At 56.5% G+C, this 18359-nt stretch overlaps 1 protein-coding gene across 1 annotated transcript in view; it reads left to right on the top strand.

Annotated features, from left to right (window-relative positions):
* The window catches only part of Spsb4 (splA/ryanodine receptor domain and SOCS box containing 4), a 67842-nt gene extending 50101 nt beyond the window's left edge, over nt 1-17741 (top strand). Inside the window, exon 3 of the mRNA XM_046431812.2 lies at nt 16441-17741. Coding sequence (XP_046287768.1) covers nt 16441-16568 — 128 coding nt within the window. The 3' untranslated portion in view covers nt 16569-17741. The remainder of the gene's footprint in view (nt 1-16440) is intronic.
* The last annotated feature ends 618 nt before the right edge of the window (nt 17742-18359 follow it).

The following is an 18359-nucleotide window of genomic DNA, read 5'->3' as shown; positions in this document are numbered from 1 at the left end:
CTCTCAGAACCACATCTGCTAGTGAAATGAAGATACAAGTTCTGGACTCTGTTCTGAAAACCAGAATTTTATTCATAATTTGGGGCGAACTCATTTGACAGCAAGACTCAACCTGAACTGGTGTCGGCTATTTATAGGAATTCCTTGGTTCACTCGCTGTGAATATTCATAGGTTTCACTGGAGAAATATTAATGTGTTTGCAGGCGCTGCCCCAACCTTGGGGGATGCTATGCAGTGCACGACATGAGCAGCCTCATTTCTCCATTCTGGAACTTGATTTGTTGGGACAAGGGACCCCTAGCGCCTCTCTCAGAGACGAGGGGATCGGATCGAGGAGATGGTGTGTCAAAAATTCTGAGCACAGAGCCAGGCGTGCAGTGAGTGCTTGGTACTTGGTTGTTTTGGCCCCCAGGTTGGACCGATGAGGCAGGCGGGCACTGTGACAGTCTGCCACGTATTGCTGAAACCCAACCAAGGAAAGCGTGGGAACGCTCCGGTGTGCACAGAGCTGAAATCAGCAGCTCTCCCAGTTTCCTGGGTATTCTGTCGTAGGACTCACGGTTCCATAGGGCGTCATTAATCCTTGAGTGTGTTTTTGGAACGATTCACTCAGACAGCAAATGGGGTGTTTGTGAAGGTCCTTGGAAAAGACAAAGTGCTTTGTAAGTGTAAGCCCTGTATTCTCACATTTATTATATTTAAACCAAAAGAGTGAGCCCTTTCTGTCGGCGAGTCTGCGGTTTTGGCACATCATTCACTCCAACAGGCTTTTCCTTGGAAGACCTCAGAGCCATGCCCCACTGTGGGAGCCCGAGGTGCCCCTCCACCAGAGCAGCTTCTCTTTTGTCTGCCAAACAGACCCCGGTTCTCTTGCAGTGTCACTGGGCAAAAGGGTTCCACGCCTCCGAAGAGAAACCAACTTTCACTCCACATCTGGAACGCGCAGCTCAGAGTGGCATAGGGAGGTGGGTGGGACTGCCCGTGACCTTGACCACTACCCAGCTCCCAGGCTCCCTGGGCAGTAGGGACCTCCCTAGGACTCACATGCCTCATCCCCTCTTCTGTAAAGGAAGAGATGAGGGCCTGTTGTCAGGATGAGCTAATTTGTGGAAAGTTCTTTAACCAGCGCCTGGGGCGGGGACCCTCCCGAAAAGCTGGCTGCTATGCATATTTTCTTACCATGACCATCCATCAGTGACCCCACACGGGTTTCAGGGGTACCAAACCCTGCTCCCTAAGCCCCCAGAGTGACCCAGGAGGGCTTTCCTCACTGCATACGCCATGGGAAGGTGGTGCTCCTCGTATTGGCTGTGCAGGCCCAGGGAGAAGGTGCATCTGAAGGTCAGAGAGGACCCCTGCTCCTGGGGCTGGATGATGACTGCTGTTACCCAGGGCCAAGGAGACCCTAGTCTGTGTTCCTCTGGGAAATTGGTTCTGCTACTACCTGAACTAGGGTATTGTTCTGCCTTTTTCCAATTCACACACACACACACACACAAACAGAAAAAGTTGATTTTATCTGTCATTTTTTCTCTGCTGGTACATTTTTGTCCATAAACCTCTAATGTCTGCTTTTCCTTGTTTGGGGTAAAATAAGAGATAAGATGTTTGAGTTTATGGAAAAAAATAGATGTAGGCATGTCAGGTGTTCTGGGTGCTGAATAATGTCCTGTGAGGTGAGGAACCTACAGCCCAAGGGCTCCGCCCAGACTCTCTGGGTGACCCTGGAAATCTCATCCCGCTCTGCTCCTGAGTCCCCTCACCTCTGCAGTGGGGGTAACAAAGGTCCCCACCTCACAGGGTGCTGTGGGGACTGAATGAGTCACTGTGGGTGAAGTGCTAGGCACAGACACCCAACCCCCTCTGCGCAAAGTGAAGTGGGTTGGCTGTGTGTCTGTGGTGACAGTGTTGCCGCTAGTCTCTGGTGTCTCTGCAGTGCCCCCTAATGCCCAGGTGGTCACAGCAGCCCATGCAAGGAAACTGGGGGTCTTGGGCTACTAGTCAGGTGGGGACTCCCATCATCGCACTCAGAATCCACATCTAGACACCACAGAGAGAGAAGAGGGGTTTTAGTGCTGTCCTGACTTTGTCCCATAGTTAGAGAGCTAGTTAGACTCGTTCCCAACAAAGATCAGTGATGACATTCTGGGCTCCTGTAGAGCTTGTGCTTCTGTGGTTGATACTCTAGACACCCCAGAAGGGCTGCCCCTCAGGGAACAGCGGGGGGCCAACTTCGAATAAAGGTGGCCGATGGGCTTCGCCCTGCAACAGGAGCCACAGTGTCAGCTGAGGGTGCCTAGGCCTAGAAATATTCTGTGGGTCACACCAAACCTAAGTGTCACATAAAAAAGTCAGCGTTTCTAACCTTTTTGGAAGAGCAGGAAATCTGGTAACACCAGAAGGGCGTTCCTCCCAGGAGCTAAGTTCTTTGGATCTGCACAGGCCCCACTCCCCCTGCCCCCCAGGATTCACTGAGGTCCCTGCCTGGCCCCACCTACACTGGGGTTTACGACCTCTGGTCTCAGATGCAAACATGTTTGTGCCACCTGAGCTGGTTCTCCTCTGTGCATTGGCCATGAACTGTTTTAGAAGTTACCTAACACAAGAAACCATCCGCTTGAAACAAGAAGTGGGAATAGAGTCAGAGCTGCCCACCTGCCGGCCCCTGTTCTGCACCATGGCTGCCGGCACACTGAAAATACTTACCCGCAGGCCTCGTGGCTCACCGTGTTTTAGTGGACGCCGTTCTCCTCTTCTGGAGCTATCCCATAAATACTGGTGCCTCTGTGAGTCCAACTGCATCCTTGGACTGAAGTAGGGAGGGAGCTGGGGAGAAAACCAGGCGGACTCTGTCCAAGAATTCAGTTTACTCATCAGTTTTGCTTAACTTAAGAAAAACAAGCTCCCACCATCTCCTCTGGGCCTGTTTCTGAGCTCACACTTGGAAAGGTCAAGTAAACACGATAAATCCGTGAGAAGGCCTTCATGTGACCCCCTGGGGCTTACGCCATTCAACAGGAGGCTAGCACTGCCACATTCCCTGGGGAGGAAGCGGGCCTGACCTTGGCTGTCTGCTGGACAGCCCAAGCCAGCGGGGCCAGCTCTCCTCAGTGCCTGAGGGGGAGCAGAGCCCAGGTTCCTTTGGGAAGGGGCTTCAGGGTGGTGGTTCAGATGGTCGGCCACAGGGGTTGGGAGGAAGACCCCCTCGCAGAGTCGGAATCCCAGGAGAAGCCGGGCAGATTGGACCCATTAGTAACTGTCCTCCGTCAGCAAGGTCCTGTACTGTCTGGGCCACTCAAGCTCACCTGTGGCTTGTGTCCCCTCCAGTCCCTTTAGGGATCTCCCCTGCCCAGGAAACTGGGAGCACCACCACGTGGAACAGGGCAGGGGGACCACTGAGACTGGCTAGCAGAACCCATGGGGCTGCTGGAAGGGTGCCCTTTACAGTGACTGGCACCTCACCTTCGCCCCGCCCCCTCCAGAAGAGCCACAGCGGAGAGTGCGTCCCAAACCACACTGCCCGAGTCCTGAGCCCAAGTCCATTTTCATCACTCCACTGTGGACTTAAGCCAGTTAATTGACCTCTCTGTGCCTCCATTGGCTCCAGTAATTGGACATCCATGATGGTAACCACCTCCTGGGTTGTTGTGAGGATCAAGTGCTTGCGACAGACGTGGGACGTCCTGCGTCCCGCTATAGCTCTTCACGTTCTTCTTATTATTATTGCCAAAAATTCAGCTGAAGAATCCAGTAAGAGCCCCCAAATGGACACTTGAGACATGCTGACACTCCAGGTTTCCCCAGTGGTGTCTCAAAGGAAGATCCTCAGCAGTAGAAGAGGCTGGTGAGTGGGGCTGATGGGTGGGGCTGGAGCCCCTGGTCCCCTGGGTGCAGCTGCTCTGACCTGCCCAGACCCCTGCTGGCCATGACCTGGTTCTCAGCACAGAGGCGTCCTCGCGGGGTGTCTGGTCCTCAGTCTCTACGCCAGCCGCCTCTTTTTTCACTTTGTCCCCAGGGACACTAATGCCCTGTCATTGGCTGATTGTCCACCAAGGTCAGGGCCTTGCTTGGCACCTTGACCCTGCCCCTCGCCCCTCTTCCCACGCTCCCCACTCCCAGAGGAAGCAGCTGCCCTGGAAAGCCAGGCCTGGGCTCTAGGCCTTCACTCCAGGTCTGGGCTGTCCCTCCTCCAGCGTCCTTCGCCCTGCAGGGTCTCCATGATGACACCAACGTCAGTTGCTGTGGTCCCCCGTCTGGCCCGGCTCTGGTTCGATTTTGATGGGGCCGACTCGTGACTGTCCTTGTTCACTCTTGCTCCCTCCCTCTCTGGGCTTGACTGGCCTTCGGATGCGCAGCGTCAGGTTAAACAGGACCCTCGGTTACAGGGCACTGCTGCTGTCGGTCCCACCCACGGCCCCCTCTCACTCTAACATTTTTTATCTGCTCCTTTATAGCTGAAGGGGCATTTCTGAATCCACCACGCAGCCCAAAGGCTAGACCTTGACGCTGAACTTCCCCTGCACTCCCGTGTCGAGGTCACCACTCCCTGAGTTTTGAACTTGGAGTTTCTTTTCCTTTGCTGTTTCTTACAGGGTTTTCATGTGCGTGCGCCTCAGCAATGCTTTGATTTTTCTGTTGACCCTAATTCATAAACTCTTACTCCAGTTCCTCCCTGGTCACTACTGTCCACTCAAGTAACGTGCCAGCTAGTGGCACACCAGGCTGCCCCACGCTTCACGTTCTTCTTTGGGAGGGGTGCACCCTGGAGATGGGGCCCCTTCCTTGAGGACCCTGGCCCTGTCCTGGGTGGGTGGGTGGAGCACAGCTGTGTCTGCAAGCACTGTTCTGCCCGTGTCTGGCCGCTCAGGGTGGGGGTGCTTCTTCCACCGCCTGGGGGACAGCCAGTGGTTCCAGGGCTGCAGGGGCAGAGGAAACTGGGGAGATGCATGTGCAGGGTGCATGCCAGCAGAGACACCCCCGCTCCAACCCCCGGGCGACGGGGCTCCTTCTCTAAGGCCAGGGTCACCAGCCATCAAGCAGCTCCCTGGGGCAGGCTTCGAGTTGCATTCAGTTGGATTTGGGGTACTTTTTCAGCTGGGGCAGGAGCACCCCTCTGCCCGACCGTGGAGCTGGTGCAGCCCATTACTAATCCATCTGCTAAGGGAACCCTGCTGAAGGGACCCAGCTAATTTAAGGTAGAATGAAAGGGCTACTTAAAAAAATCCACTACCTTCCTCAGAGGAGCCGGGCTGTCCCCTGCAGAGTTGAAGGCTCATTTCAGCTGCCCCATCCCCAGACCTTCGGCTTTGATTGCTGTTGCAGCCACAATACCCACTGCGGAGTGGCCAGGGCTGGGAACCGGTTGCCCACAGCACCCCAAACCACCACGAACGGGAGATGATCCCACAGCAGCCCAGGGTGGTCCAGGGTGGTCCAGGACTGGCGGGAGGCTGGGGAGGAAGACCGTGTTTCCCAAACACCAAGGCAGGACAATGAGATCTGGGGTTGTCCCAAAGAATCCTGGGGCTCAGTCCACCATGGTGATGAGAGGGCTGAAAGCCCATACCAGGGAGGTGTGCTGTGGGGTAAGTGGTGTGTTTTGGGGGGATGGGGACCCAAGGCTGCTCTGCATAGTGGAGTCAGGGGGTGACCAGGGGGCTGGACATGAAGACAAGAGCTCAGACCCAACACAGTTGTGTAGAGGCGAAAGGGCTCAGGGGGTCGGACTTAGAGGGCCGAGGAAAGGCCGGGAGTGTGTCTTGGCATGGCCCACAGGCAGGAAGGGGAACTTGGTTCCACTCACAGCATATCGGGGTGTCTGGAAGGCACCCCATGGCCCAGGCCTGTCGAGCACCATGTCAGAATCACTGGGGATCCTGTCACAGTGCTGACTCTTGTGCAGTGGGGCTGGGTGGGGCTCAGGGTCCTGCGTCTCACGGTCCCTGATGAAGCCAGTGCTGCTGGCCACTGACCGCTGGGCAGGGTTGAGGAGAATCCCAAAGCAGAGCCAGCCCCGGCAGAAGTCCATGTGACAAGGGCCCTCATTTGTATAAGAGCAGGAGCTAAGTACATGTGGAATTGGGGACGTCAAGCTGAGCAGCAGTCAGAGACTCTCCACAGGGGGTGACGTCCATCTGGGAACAGCAGAGCCTTGCCAGGGGAGCACACAGGCCGTCGTACACGGTGGGCATCCTTAAGGAGCTTAACGCAGGGGCGGTGTCTCCGTGTGAAATGAGGACACTTAGGACACTTGGAAGCGATAATATTGGCTCCGAGGATTAGCCACGAGGGCTGCCAGTTGCTGGGCAGACTCCTTGCATCTCTTTGGGTCAGGCTGTGTGGCCTTTGCGGGAGGTGGCGGTGTGGCAGTCTCTGTGAGCAGTTCTGTCAGAAGACACAGGTGCACAAGGTCCCCTCCATGGTGACCTTCCAGCTGTATTCTTTTATTTTTGTTGAGGATTTGAAAAAAATGATTCCATCTCGATTCTGACAACCCATGAGGGCGTGTCCTGTCACTTCATTCGGATCAGAATTTAGGGACATGAAACTAGCCGAGGAGAGATCTACCACGGTGCCTTTGCAGAGTGCTGCCATTTCGAGAGCTGATTGTTCCGACTTCCACAGGGATGTCTTGGGTTGCAAGCGGATGAGCAGAACTGCGCTCTTCTTTCTATTTCTCCTCAAGTGACTTCTCAGGACAGGCTACGTCCTTCTCTGCTCTCCCCTCATGCACCCACCGTCCCTCCCATGCATACAGGGATGGCTGGTCAGCCTCAGGTGGGGGCTTCCTTATGGCCGCCAGGCAGAGTGAGGCCCGAAACCACAGGGTGCCTGGCTCCTCGCCTCTCCCAGGCCCACCTCACTCTGGGAACCTGGTGACAGCCTGGCAGGTGGGGGGCACTGCCTCTGTGCTGGGGTGGCTACCCCCCAGGAGAGGGTCTCAGTAGAGCGAAGCGTGTGTCCCAGCCTGTCCTGGGGGACGTCTATTCACACCTGTCAGGTGGCACCACAAGGTCGTCGGTTGCTGTTGTTGTTTTTAATAAATTATTATTGAGGGACACGAGTCTTTAGGATTTGCCCCTCCAGGACAGAAATCAAAAGGTGCATTCTGAGAGGAAAAAAGGTCTCGAAGCCTGGTCTGGGGTGGGGGCGTCACAGTGGTGGCCCCCTGGTCTGTGCTCCATTGCAAGACCCCCTGGCTGGGGAGTGGACAGGGCCCCAAAGCCAGACACACCCGACTCTGAACTAGGCTCAGCCCCTCGCTGGCTGTGACATGGCTGGTGGGGTCCCTGGCCATGGGTGGCCTGGGTCCAGAGCACCCAGCCGGACGTGGCATGCTGACACAGGCCTCCCATCCTATGGGGGTGACCAAGGTCAGCCAGCCCACCCTCCCACCACCCGTGAAGGGGCAGTGCGGCCCTGGCTTCCTGAGAACCGTCCTGTGTTCCTCAGGAGGCTCTCATCTGTGGGGTGTCCCTCCTGCCAGGGCCTCACGCGCCATGTGTCACCCCTTCCCACACAGAGCTCCTCTCCATGTCCTCCCACACAGACTGGCCCGTCCCCGGGAACTCACCCTCTGTGGAGGAGATAGAAGTATCGATGGCCAGGGACAGCCCAGGACAGAATGAGCCCGGGCTTGGGGAGCCCAGGGAGAGGTGGGGGCAGAGTGACTGGGGGACCCTATAAGGCCTCTTCAACCTGGATGGGCCCCGATCCATGTGGCCGCCAGCTCCTCTGGTGGCCCAGGGGCTATGGTTTGGTCAGCTTTCCACTGCTGTGACCAAAAAACCTGACAAGAAAATCAGAGGAGGAAAGTTTACTAGGGGGCTCAGGTTTCAGAGGCCTCAGTCCACAGAAGGCCGCTCCCTTCCCCGAGCGGAGGTGAGGAGGACATCATGGTGGGCGAGTGTGGCGGAGGGAAGCCGTCCACGTGATGATCAGAAAACAGAGAGCAAGACATAAACCTAAAAGCACTCCCCCAGGGACCCAGCCACACCCCACCTGCCTGCAGTGACCACCCAGTTAATCTCTATCCGGGGATTAATCCACTGATTGGGTCGCAGGGTCACAACCCAATCACTTCACCTCTGAACCTTCTTGCGCTGTCTCACAGGAGCTTTTGGGGGACGCCTCGTGGCTAAGCCACACCAGGCGGTCCGGCTGGCCCTGGGAGGAGTCATTCGGCTCTCAGTGAAGTCCAGGCCCTCCGTGGGCCCATCACAGCCCTGCCGAGCACCATGGCCCTCCCTGTCCACCTTGGCCTTCCCAGGGTCTCAGGTGATGCACACAGCATCACAACGTGTGGACGGGTCTGCTGAACACTCCCAGCACCCACAGACACCTGGCTAAGGTACCTCAGGTACAGCCCCTGCTCCCAGTAAGGTGGGGAAACTCACATTTTTTTTTTTAAACAAACCAGATTTTCTCCACCAATTTGTTATTGTTTCCTCAAAATATCATCTGGGAAAACTCTGAATTTTCTCCAATGTTAAACACAAAAGAGAATTTTAAAATACCCCTTAGAGGGGTGACTTTGAAACCAATAAACAGCCTTCTCACCCTGTGGTGCAGCCAGTTCATCCTCTAAAGCTTCGTCCTCCTCGTGGCCATCCTAGACACCCGAGGCTGGGCTAGGTGCCTTCTCCTGGCTCTGCCAGCTCCCCTCAAAATTTCTTCTCCTAATCACAGCCCCCTCTAAAGTATCCCCAGCTATTTAGGTCTCCCCAGGCTGCCTGAGCCCCAGGAGGCTCCATGTGCCCAGGTCCTGCAAATGTATGAGACAGCTTTCCGTCACTGTGATAAAATACCTAAGACCATCAACTTGTAAGATAGGAAGGTTGGCTTTGGTCCATGGTTTCAGAGGTTCAAGTCCATGGTTGCCTGGTCACATTGCTTTGGGGCCTGTAGTGAGTCAGAACATCATGGCAGGGAGCGTGTGACAGAGGAGGTCTGCTCCCCTCGTGGCAGCCGGGAACACAGGAGAGAAAGGGGCTGAGGCCCCTGAGTCCCCTGCAAGGGCACACCCTGATGGCCTAATTTCCCACCTGCTAGTTTCACCACCTCCCACAGTAGCCTCAGCTGGGGACCAAGACTTTATTTAGCACATGGCCTTTGGGGACATTTAAAAGTCCAGCCATAGCAGCAGTTTTAAGTAGAGCTTGATGAACGTGCGCATGGCTGTGGTCTGAACGTGCCTGCTCCCTCCCGAATTCATACTGAAACAAAAACCCAATGCAACAATACCAAGAAAGAAGTGGGGCCTCGAGGAAGTGGGATGGGGGCCCTCATAGAAGGACTGGAGGGAAGTAGCCAGCCACCGTTTGCTCCTCCACCTTCTGCCATGTGAGGATGCAGCAACAAGGGGCCACCTTGGGGCCAGAGACCAGGCCTCCACCAGATGTGAACCTGCTGGCACCTTGGTCTTGAACTTCCCCAGCCCCCAGAACTACTTGTTTATAAATTACCCAGTCTCGAGTGTTGTGTGATAGCATCACAAACAGGCTAGGATGGGCAGTTGGACCTGATTTCATCCCCAGTGTCTACAAAAGGCACTGGACCTCGGGTATCCCTCCCAACCCTCCTGAGAGGCCCTTAACTGAAGCAGGGATGTTCTCCATGCCTCGATTCCCCCGTCTGCAAAACGGGTCATTAAAGATGTCTGGTATTGGTGAGAGAAACGTCAAGTTTGCTGCTGAAAGAGTCTGGCTTTGGCCTGGTACTGGGGTGAGCTGAGCTAAGCTTCTCGTCCACTCCAGCTCCCCACGCCCCAGCCCAGGCTCTCCCAGAAGAGGCGAGGGATGGGCTTCCACCCTTTCCTCCCTGCTCCCCAGCTCTCACACAGAGGTTTCTGCAGCTGTGCCCACTTGGGGACTGAGAAGGCCCAGCAGGAGAACTCGAGTCCCAGAGCCAGCGGGAGGAGTCGGGGAGCTCCAGCAAGGCCGGGCTGTGGCCCAGAGCGAGGGGAGGGCAGGCTGCCCCTGCCTTGCTGAGGTCCTGGCCGGAAGGGCAGAGGGCGCCTGGGGACCCAAGGCCCCTGGTGAAGCGTGGGCAGCAGATCCCTGTGCCTTTGACAACACAACTGTGAGCCCTCGGCTGAGGTGGGTCTCGCGTGTTGGAGCTGAGTGAGGCTCTGAGCAGCCGGCCTTGCCTTGGTCATAATGCAGGTGAGGGCCGGCCTGGGCCTGGGCCACCGCGCCCTGCCCCGCCAAAGCCGCCTGGCCCACTGGAAGCTTGGGTCTCCAAGGCCTGTCCCACATTTACCTCCCCGGCACCACCTGCCTTCCCAGGAGCATTTCCTGTGGTTTGTCCTGTCAACCCGATGTGACTTGGTGCGTCAAAGCCAGGACTGGACAGGGCTCTGTTCTGCCCAGTGTCAGCTGTGCAAAGGCCCCTGAGCTGGAGGCCCAGCTGTTTGCCACTCTGATGGAGACACGGGCTGAGAAGGCCGGCCGGGCCACTCTGCCAGCGGGGCCTGAGGCCAGCCTGCGGCCCCAGGCTCCTCTGCTCTGCCCAGCTGCCCGACAGTCTCAGGGAGCAGAGGCCAAGTGCACTCTTGAGTTCAGAGTGGGGAGGGTCCCTGAGGATGGCGGTCGGGACCTGAGTGACGACAGGGTTGTCCTGCGGAGGATCCGCCCCTGGGGGAGGCAGGTGTGGGTGGAAAGGTCCAGGAGGCCAGAAGTTAGAAGATGTCATCAGTCAGGAGTAGGGAGGGGACCGAGCCAAGTGGCGGGTGCCAGAGGCAGTGGGACTGTCACAAGCGGGGTGAGGCAGTGCAAGGAGGTCGCGTCCCGGGGAAGGCAGAGGGCAGTGGTCTCCTGGGAGGGGACGCAGGTCCAGCTAAGGCCGAGGGGAGGGAGCACTCAGGAGGCCGGGCAGGAGGACAGTTTCCTGTGTGAGCAGCTGTTCCAGAGGCTCAGGGGAAGGAAGGTCTGAGTGGGGGGAAGACGGGGACAGGGTAGGAGGCAGGGAAGCACAGCACCATGGGGGACGGCTGGTGACGGCTCGTACAGAAGTGACAGCTTTGGGAAGGAGGTTCTCCCAAGCTTTGAGATGTCAGGGATCGTCCTGTGGATGCACGACTGCCCCTCACTTCAGCAGTCCGTTCTCTCTTCTCTTCCCGTCCTGTGGCTCGGTTTCCTTTTTCATGTGGCTGGAGCACCTCCTTGAGTAGCTCTCAGACCAGGTGGGTAGAGGCTCTTTCAGAGCTACGGGGCCCATCTGAACAGGTGGCCTCGGTGTGCTCTGCAGCAGGGTGGCTCTTCTTTGCCTGGGAGGACTACGAGTCTTTGGTTGAGAATATTGCCGGACACACTTACTAGATATGGAGACAGGGAGCTTGTGGGCGGGCCGGACCCTCAGGTTCTTCCTCTAAATAGAAGTGTCCTTCCTTTCCCATCAGGAGCCCCCACCTCTGCTGTTTGTGCCTCCGCTGGATCTCCAGGCTGAGCATGTCCTCCACAAAGGCTGCCCCCCAAACAGAGCTGCTTCAGCCTTCAACACGGGTGCCCCCAGTGTTGGGATTACAGGTCCTTGGCTGTCACCCCAGTGTTTGCTCCATGGAGCTTGGAGATTCTCAGGGCTCCTGGAAGGGGGGACCTGGCTCACCCTGGTGGACGTGCTCCACCTTCCTATCCCACCTGCTTCCTGCCCCTCTGGAATTGAAGCAGTTACTGGCCTGCCAAGCGCCTCCAATAGGCATGCGCACACCTTCCCTTCATTCCAGGGAGATGCTGGGTGTCAGGGGTACAGGTGCGGGTCCTGGCTGCTCCCTTGAGCCCACTGCCACTGTCTGTCAAACAGGCCACACAGTTGGGTGGAGAACTCTGGGGACATGTTCAAGCGCTCGCTGTTCTGGGCCCTCCCTTGGGGTTTCCCACGCCCCTCTCTGCAGCGGTGCTGGGAGGCTGTGCGTTATTTAGGGCTCTTTTCCCCTGGACACTCCTCTGTGCACACGGAGGAGCTCAGAGCCCTCTTTCCAGGCAGGAGTGACAGCCCCTCCTGGGCCGGGCACCATCTGTGCCCATGACGCTCGCTGGCTCGCAGGTCATGCGAAGACGCTGTGGCCTCGGAGGACTCCTAGACCATTTTGCTGGGGAGCAGAGAAGCTTGTCCCGGGAAGACGCTCACATTCCAAGTGCTCTCTAGACGCCAGTGGGGGTCTCCGCTGGCCGCACCAGGGCCGCCGGACCAGGAATACGGTATTTGAGAAATAGCCTTATTGCAGCTAATGATGCACCTGCCCGTTTGCATGATTAAACAGCTGGGTTGACACGGGACGGGTAGACCCAGAGGACAGAGGAGCCAAGTCACCCGGGGAGGAAGTGGCACTTGATTCGAGACAAGGTGTGCCCCTGGCAGGAAGTGCAGGGAGGGCGTTCTAGGCAAAAGGAACAGCAGATGGGCCGGGGCTGGGGAGCAGCCCTCTGAGTCCTCAGTCGTGGACACCAGGTCTGTGGATAAGAGAGCAGCGCTTCTGACGCGCAGTGTGTGTGTGAGGACCACGTGTGTCTTCTCACTTATGTTCCTCAAAACATGCAGTGCCCAGGTCAGCTGAGTCCCTGTTCCAAAGCTGTCACTCAACTCCCTTCCCATCTGCTGGCGCTTGTCCAAAATCCCCACTGGGGAATTTCACATTTGGACCTTAAGAAGGTGGATCTGTTTTCAAAATGTGAATATGGGGGTGAGGGGAGTGGGGTGCCTCATATCTTGGCTCACCCCATGGCAGGCAGGAAGCCCTTAGAGGGCCTGGGGACACAGGAGGCCATCACAGCTGCAGACATTCTAGCCACATGAGCTGACCCCCCATTTCATGGATGGCAAAGCAGAGGCCTTGGAAGTCCTGGGTGGTTCGCCCGGGGTTGTGCGAGGGGTTAGTGGAGTAAGACTAAGGAGAATTCAGGTCACCCAAGAACTTGGGACATGATGGCCTTGTGACATCCGGCCCTGGCTCCAAGAAATCTTCATCAAGAGCAGAACTTTGTTTTCAATTAGGGTGACACATCGGAGGCGTTTTAGAAACACAGTAAGGAACCATGACCATTTTTTAAGGGCACCTCTTGGGCTGGTGGCCTGAGATGAAGCCTGGTGCCTGTTGGGTCACACCTCGGTCACCACGGCCCACGGATGGAGGTGTTGCTTTCCCATTTTACGGATGAGAAGCACGAGGCTCTGAGAGGCGCTGGCCGTCTCTGGCCACCCAGATGGAAGTGGAGGGGATTCCAGGTCGAGGCACTCAGTGGACGAGGCTGTTGACTGAGTTTGTTTTGAAGTCTGGCGTGAACAGCGCACAGATCTTAAGGCTGCTGCTTCGTGGTGTCCACAAACCAGACCCAGGGGTGTTCCCAGATTGGAGTCAAGGGGCAGGTCCAGGCCCTCCCCACACTGCTCCCCAGGGGCTCCTGCCCTAAGTCTGTGACCCCACTTTTGAACTCTACGCAGGAGTTGCACAAAATGCCCTTTACGTTCCCCCGGCATTGTGTGGGCTCCCCATGTCCCCACCTGCCGGGGGTTCCCTCCCCTCATGGCTGGCTGGGGTCCTGTCAGATGGAGACATGCACTTCATGTCCACCTGGAGGGACAGCAGACCGCTACCCTGACTGGGCTCTGTGCAGTAATTCAGGACAGGGGGGCGTGGTGGTCCGGAAAGTGGCCAGAGCTGGACAGTGAGGCTGGGAGTTGTGTCACAGTCTGCCAGGAGCCCAGGACACAGGTGACCGACCCTCCTTCATCGAGGCCTCCTTCTATAATTGCCTGGTGTGCGCCTCCAAATGTAGGCTGTGCAGCTCTGGACAAGCCTCCCTACCTCTCTGAGCCTCAGTTTCCTCTCTGTAAAGCAGGAATGAACCGGTCACATTAACCTTACAGGATTGTTTTGAGACCTCAATGAGACAAACCTAGCATAGCAATGGGGACAGAACAGGCACTCAATAAATGCAGTTAAGAAATAACACAAGTTCCACTTTCCATTTGTCTGGATTCAACTCCTGGCTGTGCATCCTTAAGCAGGTGGCTCACTCTCTCTCTGTTTCTGTATCATCCCCCTTAAAATGGGGTAATTGTTCCAACCCCAAGGGGTTATTGTGATGAGTCTGGTATGTACATGTGTGTGAGTTGGTATAAATAAAGAGCTTTGTAAAGTGCCTGGTCACTTGATAAGCCTTCAGTAAAGACAGCTTTCCTCCTTTATGCTGCCTAGTAAGAAGTAGCTGCTCATTAAATAAGCACTGGCTGGTTTTCTTATTTCCCCAACACCCAGCAGCACACAGCAGACACTGGGGCTGCAGGAACCAAAAGGAGATGGTGGGACTTGCGGCAGGGAGGATCAGCTCCTGGCAAGATGTTGAACACAGGACTCAGTCAGGGGAAGGGAGGGGCCCACAGGGGCTTGACTGGCAGGGGCACTGCAAAATTTGTTCTGGAGCCATGGTGGGGGCAGGGAACAGTGATATTTCTGGAGGAGAGATGGGGATGCTCTGAGTGAGGGGTGAGGGGGCCTGGGCACTGACCCTGTGGCTGGGGTGAGCAGTGGGCCTCTGGGTCTGGAAAGAGGGCATGCCCAGATCCCCTGACTAATCTCTTGTTGTATGAGGAGCAAAAGAAGTTAGGCTGGCACAGTGATGCACACCTGTAATCCCAGCCTCTCGGGAGGCTGAGGCAGGAGGATCGAAAGTTTGAGGCCAGCCTCAGCAAATAAGCGAGGCCCTCAGCAACCGAGATCCCGTCTCAAAAAATAAAAAGGACTGGGGTCGTGGCTCAATGGTAGAGTGTCACTGGATTTAATTCCCAGTACTGCAAAAAGAGAAAAAGAGAGAGAAATGATAGTGTTTGAAGCCTCTAGGACTTGGGGTCTTTGCTCCAGTTGAGGGGAGCTGAATGTAGGGTGTGTGGCTTCTGTCGCAGCACCAAGTCCCACCTCAATCCTGACAGCTCCCCTCTAACCTCTGTGGCTCTAGTCAATGAAAGTCCCTGTGAACCACGCTCTTGACCACATTCCTGTCCCCTGTGGTATCATTTATTCCTGTGATAACTCCTGAGTTGGTGCTCACTGCTTACGATTTGAATGCTTTTAAAATATCACTTGGAATATTTTTAAAATATCACGTATTCTGTTACCAAACAATTGTTAAGATGCAGGTTCAAGCCTCGGGCATGTTCTTGGGGTGCAGGAAAATGAGGCCTGTGCAAGCCACAGGGGACAGCAGGAGACCATCTTCACTCCCCATCCAGCCAGTGCCTGCTGGCCAGCACTGTCCCTATCCCCACAGCCTCTCCCATTCTCTGCCCCTGGGCCTTTGCCTGTTCTATCTGCTGACCACCTTCCTACCTCCATGTGCTGGCAACTCCTATCCACCCTTCAAAACCCCGTTCAGATGTCTTCTCTTGGAAGTTTCCAGTAGAGCTGCCTCCACCCAGGAAGTGCCCCCCGTTTCTGCCCTGTGCATTTAGGAATATTGCCCTCTGTCAAAACCCTTCCCCTGTTTAAATCCCGGATGGGCGCCCTCTCTTACCTCCAGGGCTGCCCGAGCCCTGTCTTGGTCATCTCCATATCCCCAGGGCCAGTTAGAGGGCCTGGAAGAGAGGGAGTGCCCAATCCAGGTGCGGCAGTAAGCCTCAACTTGGTGTCATTGGTCCTCTGTCCAAAGGTTCTGTCACTTATGGATTTGCGTGTATTAATTTTTCCAGAACCAGTTGTTAAGAGGAAAATGAGACGACGCGCCCCTCCCCTGACCGGCACAGCCAGCGATAGGGGAAATTGATCTTTTTTTTTTTTTAATATTTATTTTTTACTTTTTTTTTTTTTAGATGGACACAACATCTTTATTTTATTTTTATGTGGTGCTGAGGATCGAACCCAGCGCCCCGCGCGGCATATGCCAGGCGAGCACGCTACTGCTTGAGCCACATCCCCAGCCCGGAAATTGATCTTTTTAATTTAACTTTATTTATTTATTTGGAGATGGGGTCTGAAGGGACACTCTGAGTATCAGGGACTGCTGTGCCCACGGCCTGACCGGCTTCTGGAGGAAGCCGGGCTGCAGACCCAGCCAAGGCCGTTCTCTGTCCCCCTCTGCAGTCAGGGGCGTCTTTACGCAGAGTCAGGACACGCTCAGCGCCTGCTCCAAAGCGCGCTCATGGAACTCCAGTCACCCCTGCCATGGGCACTGGGTCTTTCCTTTCTTCCTCCTTGTTTTCTTTTCTCCCTCTCTCCTCCCTCTCTCTCCCCCCTCTCTCTCCTCTTTTTCTTTTTTAAATAGCATGAGTCACCCCTGTTGAGGTGGTTCCATGCTCCTTTGTTCGTGGGCTTCGTTCAAGTTGGATCCACACCGTCGCGGTCTCCAGCTCGCTGGACCCCGACGGCCAGCGCAGGGGCGGGGCTGGGCAGCGCGGGGAGCTGCGCTGGGCTCTCACCTCTGCCTCTCACCTCTGCCCTCTCGTTGCAGCCGAGCCCCTGCCACTCATGGACCTGTGCCGGAGATCCATCCGCGCCGCCCTGGGCCGCCGGCGCCTGCAGGACATCGGGTCCCTGCCGCTGCCGCAGTCTCTCAAAAACTACCTGCAGTACCAGTGACCCAGCGCGGTGGCCGGCCTGCCCGCCGGCCACGGTCACGCAGCCCGCGCAGGAGGGGTCCGAAAGGCCAGGACGTGGGACAAGTTCGGACAAGAATCGTCTGTCGCCGCAGGTTCGGCTGCGCCTGGAGCGGCCCTGCCAGTCGACTCCTCCCTAAGGCGCTGCCACTCACCCACCCGCCGGGACGCCGTGGCCCCCGGTACTGATCGGTACTGATGGCCGCTTCCTGTTCAAGAGAGTGAGACTTCTGCTCCGTGTCCCCTGCAGGCAGGGTCAGGGGAACCCAGCCAGGGCTGAGAAGAAGGAGGGAAGTCGCTGCCCACACCCCTCCTGGCCCCACCTCTGGCCAAGGTTAGCAGGATTGTCACACCAGTTTAGGACTTGAGGCCACTTTGAGAGACTATTCCCCAGGGATGCCCAACAGCAGAATGGACGAGTGGACAAAGCAACTTTAGACGCCTCCTGCTTACCTCTTGACGTTGTTTACTCCCCCCCCACCACCACCACGCCCTCATCCCACTGAGGTGCAGCTCGGCTGTCCCCTCTGTTCAGGGAGGATGCTTCTGACAGATTCTCCCAGGACAGTTTAGCCTCGGTGATGATGATTATCTTAAGTTGTGTTTGCATTTTAAAAGAGGAGTGTGTGGAGGACAGCCCTTAGTCTACAGGTGCTAAAGGGGACAGAGGCATTGTGACACCCAAGTCTGATGAGGTCCTGGGGCTGAGCTGCCCTCCCAGGGCCTCTAGGCTGCCCACCCTTCCCGGTGCAGCCTGGCTGTCGCTGTAGCAAAGCCATCCATGAGCGAGTTATTTTTTCACTTCTTGAGAAGAGTCCCACAGGTTTGTTTCCTGTTTCAACCGTGTGTGTGGCGCGCTGTTTATTTATCAGTCTGGGACCTAGCGGGTACCTGGAGGGTGGATGTGGGGGGGCCCTGCTCAGCCACCCATGGGAGTCTGTCCCCCTGCAAAGCCGTGCTGCTGCTGCTGCCCCCACTGTCCGGCATCTCTGGTGTGTTTCAGACACTCTGCACCCAGACTCCTTGGTAACTGGAAATTGTCACAGCAGTGGGACACCAGAGCCCCAGTTGGCACTGCCTCCCCACCACCCACGTCAATGTGAACTTGACCATGAATGAGGAGCGTTTCTAATAAAGTTTGCAGTTCAGTCCTTCAGCTGTGAAGTGTTCTCTGGGGAGGGGCAGGAGAGCGCCTTCCATCTCTGGCTGGTCTGTCCTCAGTCCCACAGAAGCCAGGCGTGACAAGCTTCTCCCGGAGCCCCTCATCTCCTCTGGGTATGGTCCCTGCTGCTCCCAGACCCCAGTGATCCCAGGCTTCCCCTGGATGACCATAGAAAACCAACTCAGCTCCTGATGCCAGGGCTGTGATGCCCAAGGGGTCCAGGGGCAGGCAGGGCAAACCCTATGGGCCACCTGTAGACCTGGAGGTGGGACTGGATGTGGCCCAGACAAGTGTACATCCTCACCAAGAACCATACAAATTGCTGAAGGGCAAGTGTGAGGCAGCGCCAGGCTCTGGCAGGTTACGAATCAAGGTCAGGCTGGGGTCAGGGTCAGGCGAGGGTCAGGGTCAAGACTGGCTCTGCATTCATTCATTAACACCAGCCAGCAACGTGCACTGTGCCAGCCTCCAGGAGCCATACTCCAGCCGATGGATCCCTTCGGGGGGGAGACCTCTTAGTGCAGCCTCAGAAGGCGAGACAGCTCAACCCTGGGTGGGGGAGGTGTGTGAAGGAAGGCTTCCTGGAGGAAGAGGCCCTTTCCAGACTGCTAT

This window comes from Marmota monax, unplaced genomic scaffold (assembly GCF_021218885.2).
Source record: "Marmota monax isolate L192 unplaced genomic scaffold, Marmota_monax_Labrador192_F-V1.1 WCK01_AAM20220418_F8-fsc00022, whole genome shotgun sequence".
Classification (NCBI taxonomy): Eukaryota; Metazoa; Chordata; class Mammalia; order Rodentia; family Sciuridae; genus Marmota; species Marmota monax.
Note: the sequence above shows the minus strand (reverse complement) of the source record. Positions and strands in the feature narration are given on the sequence as shown.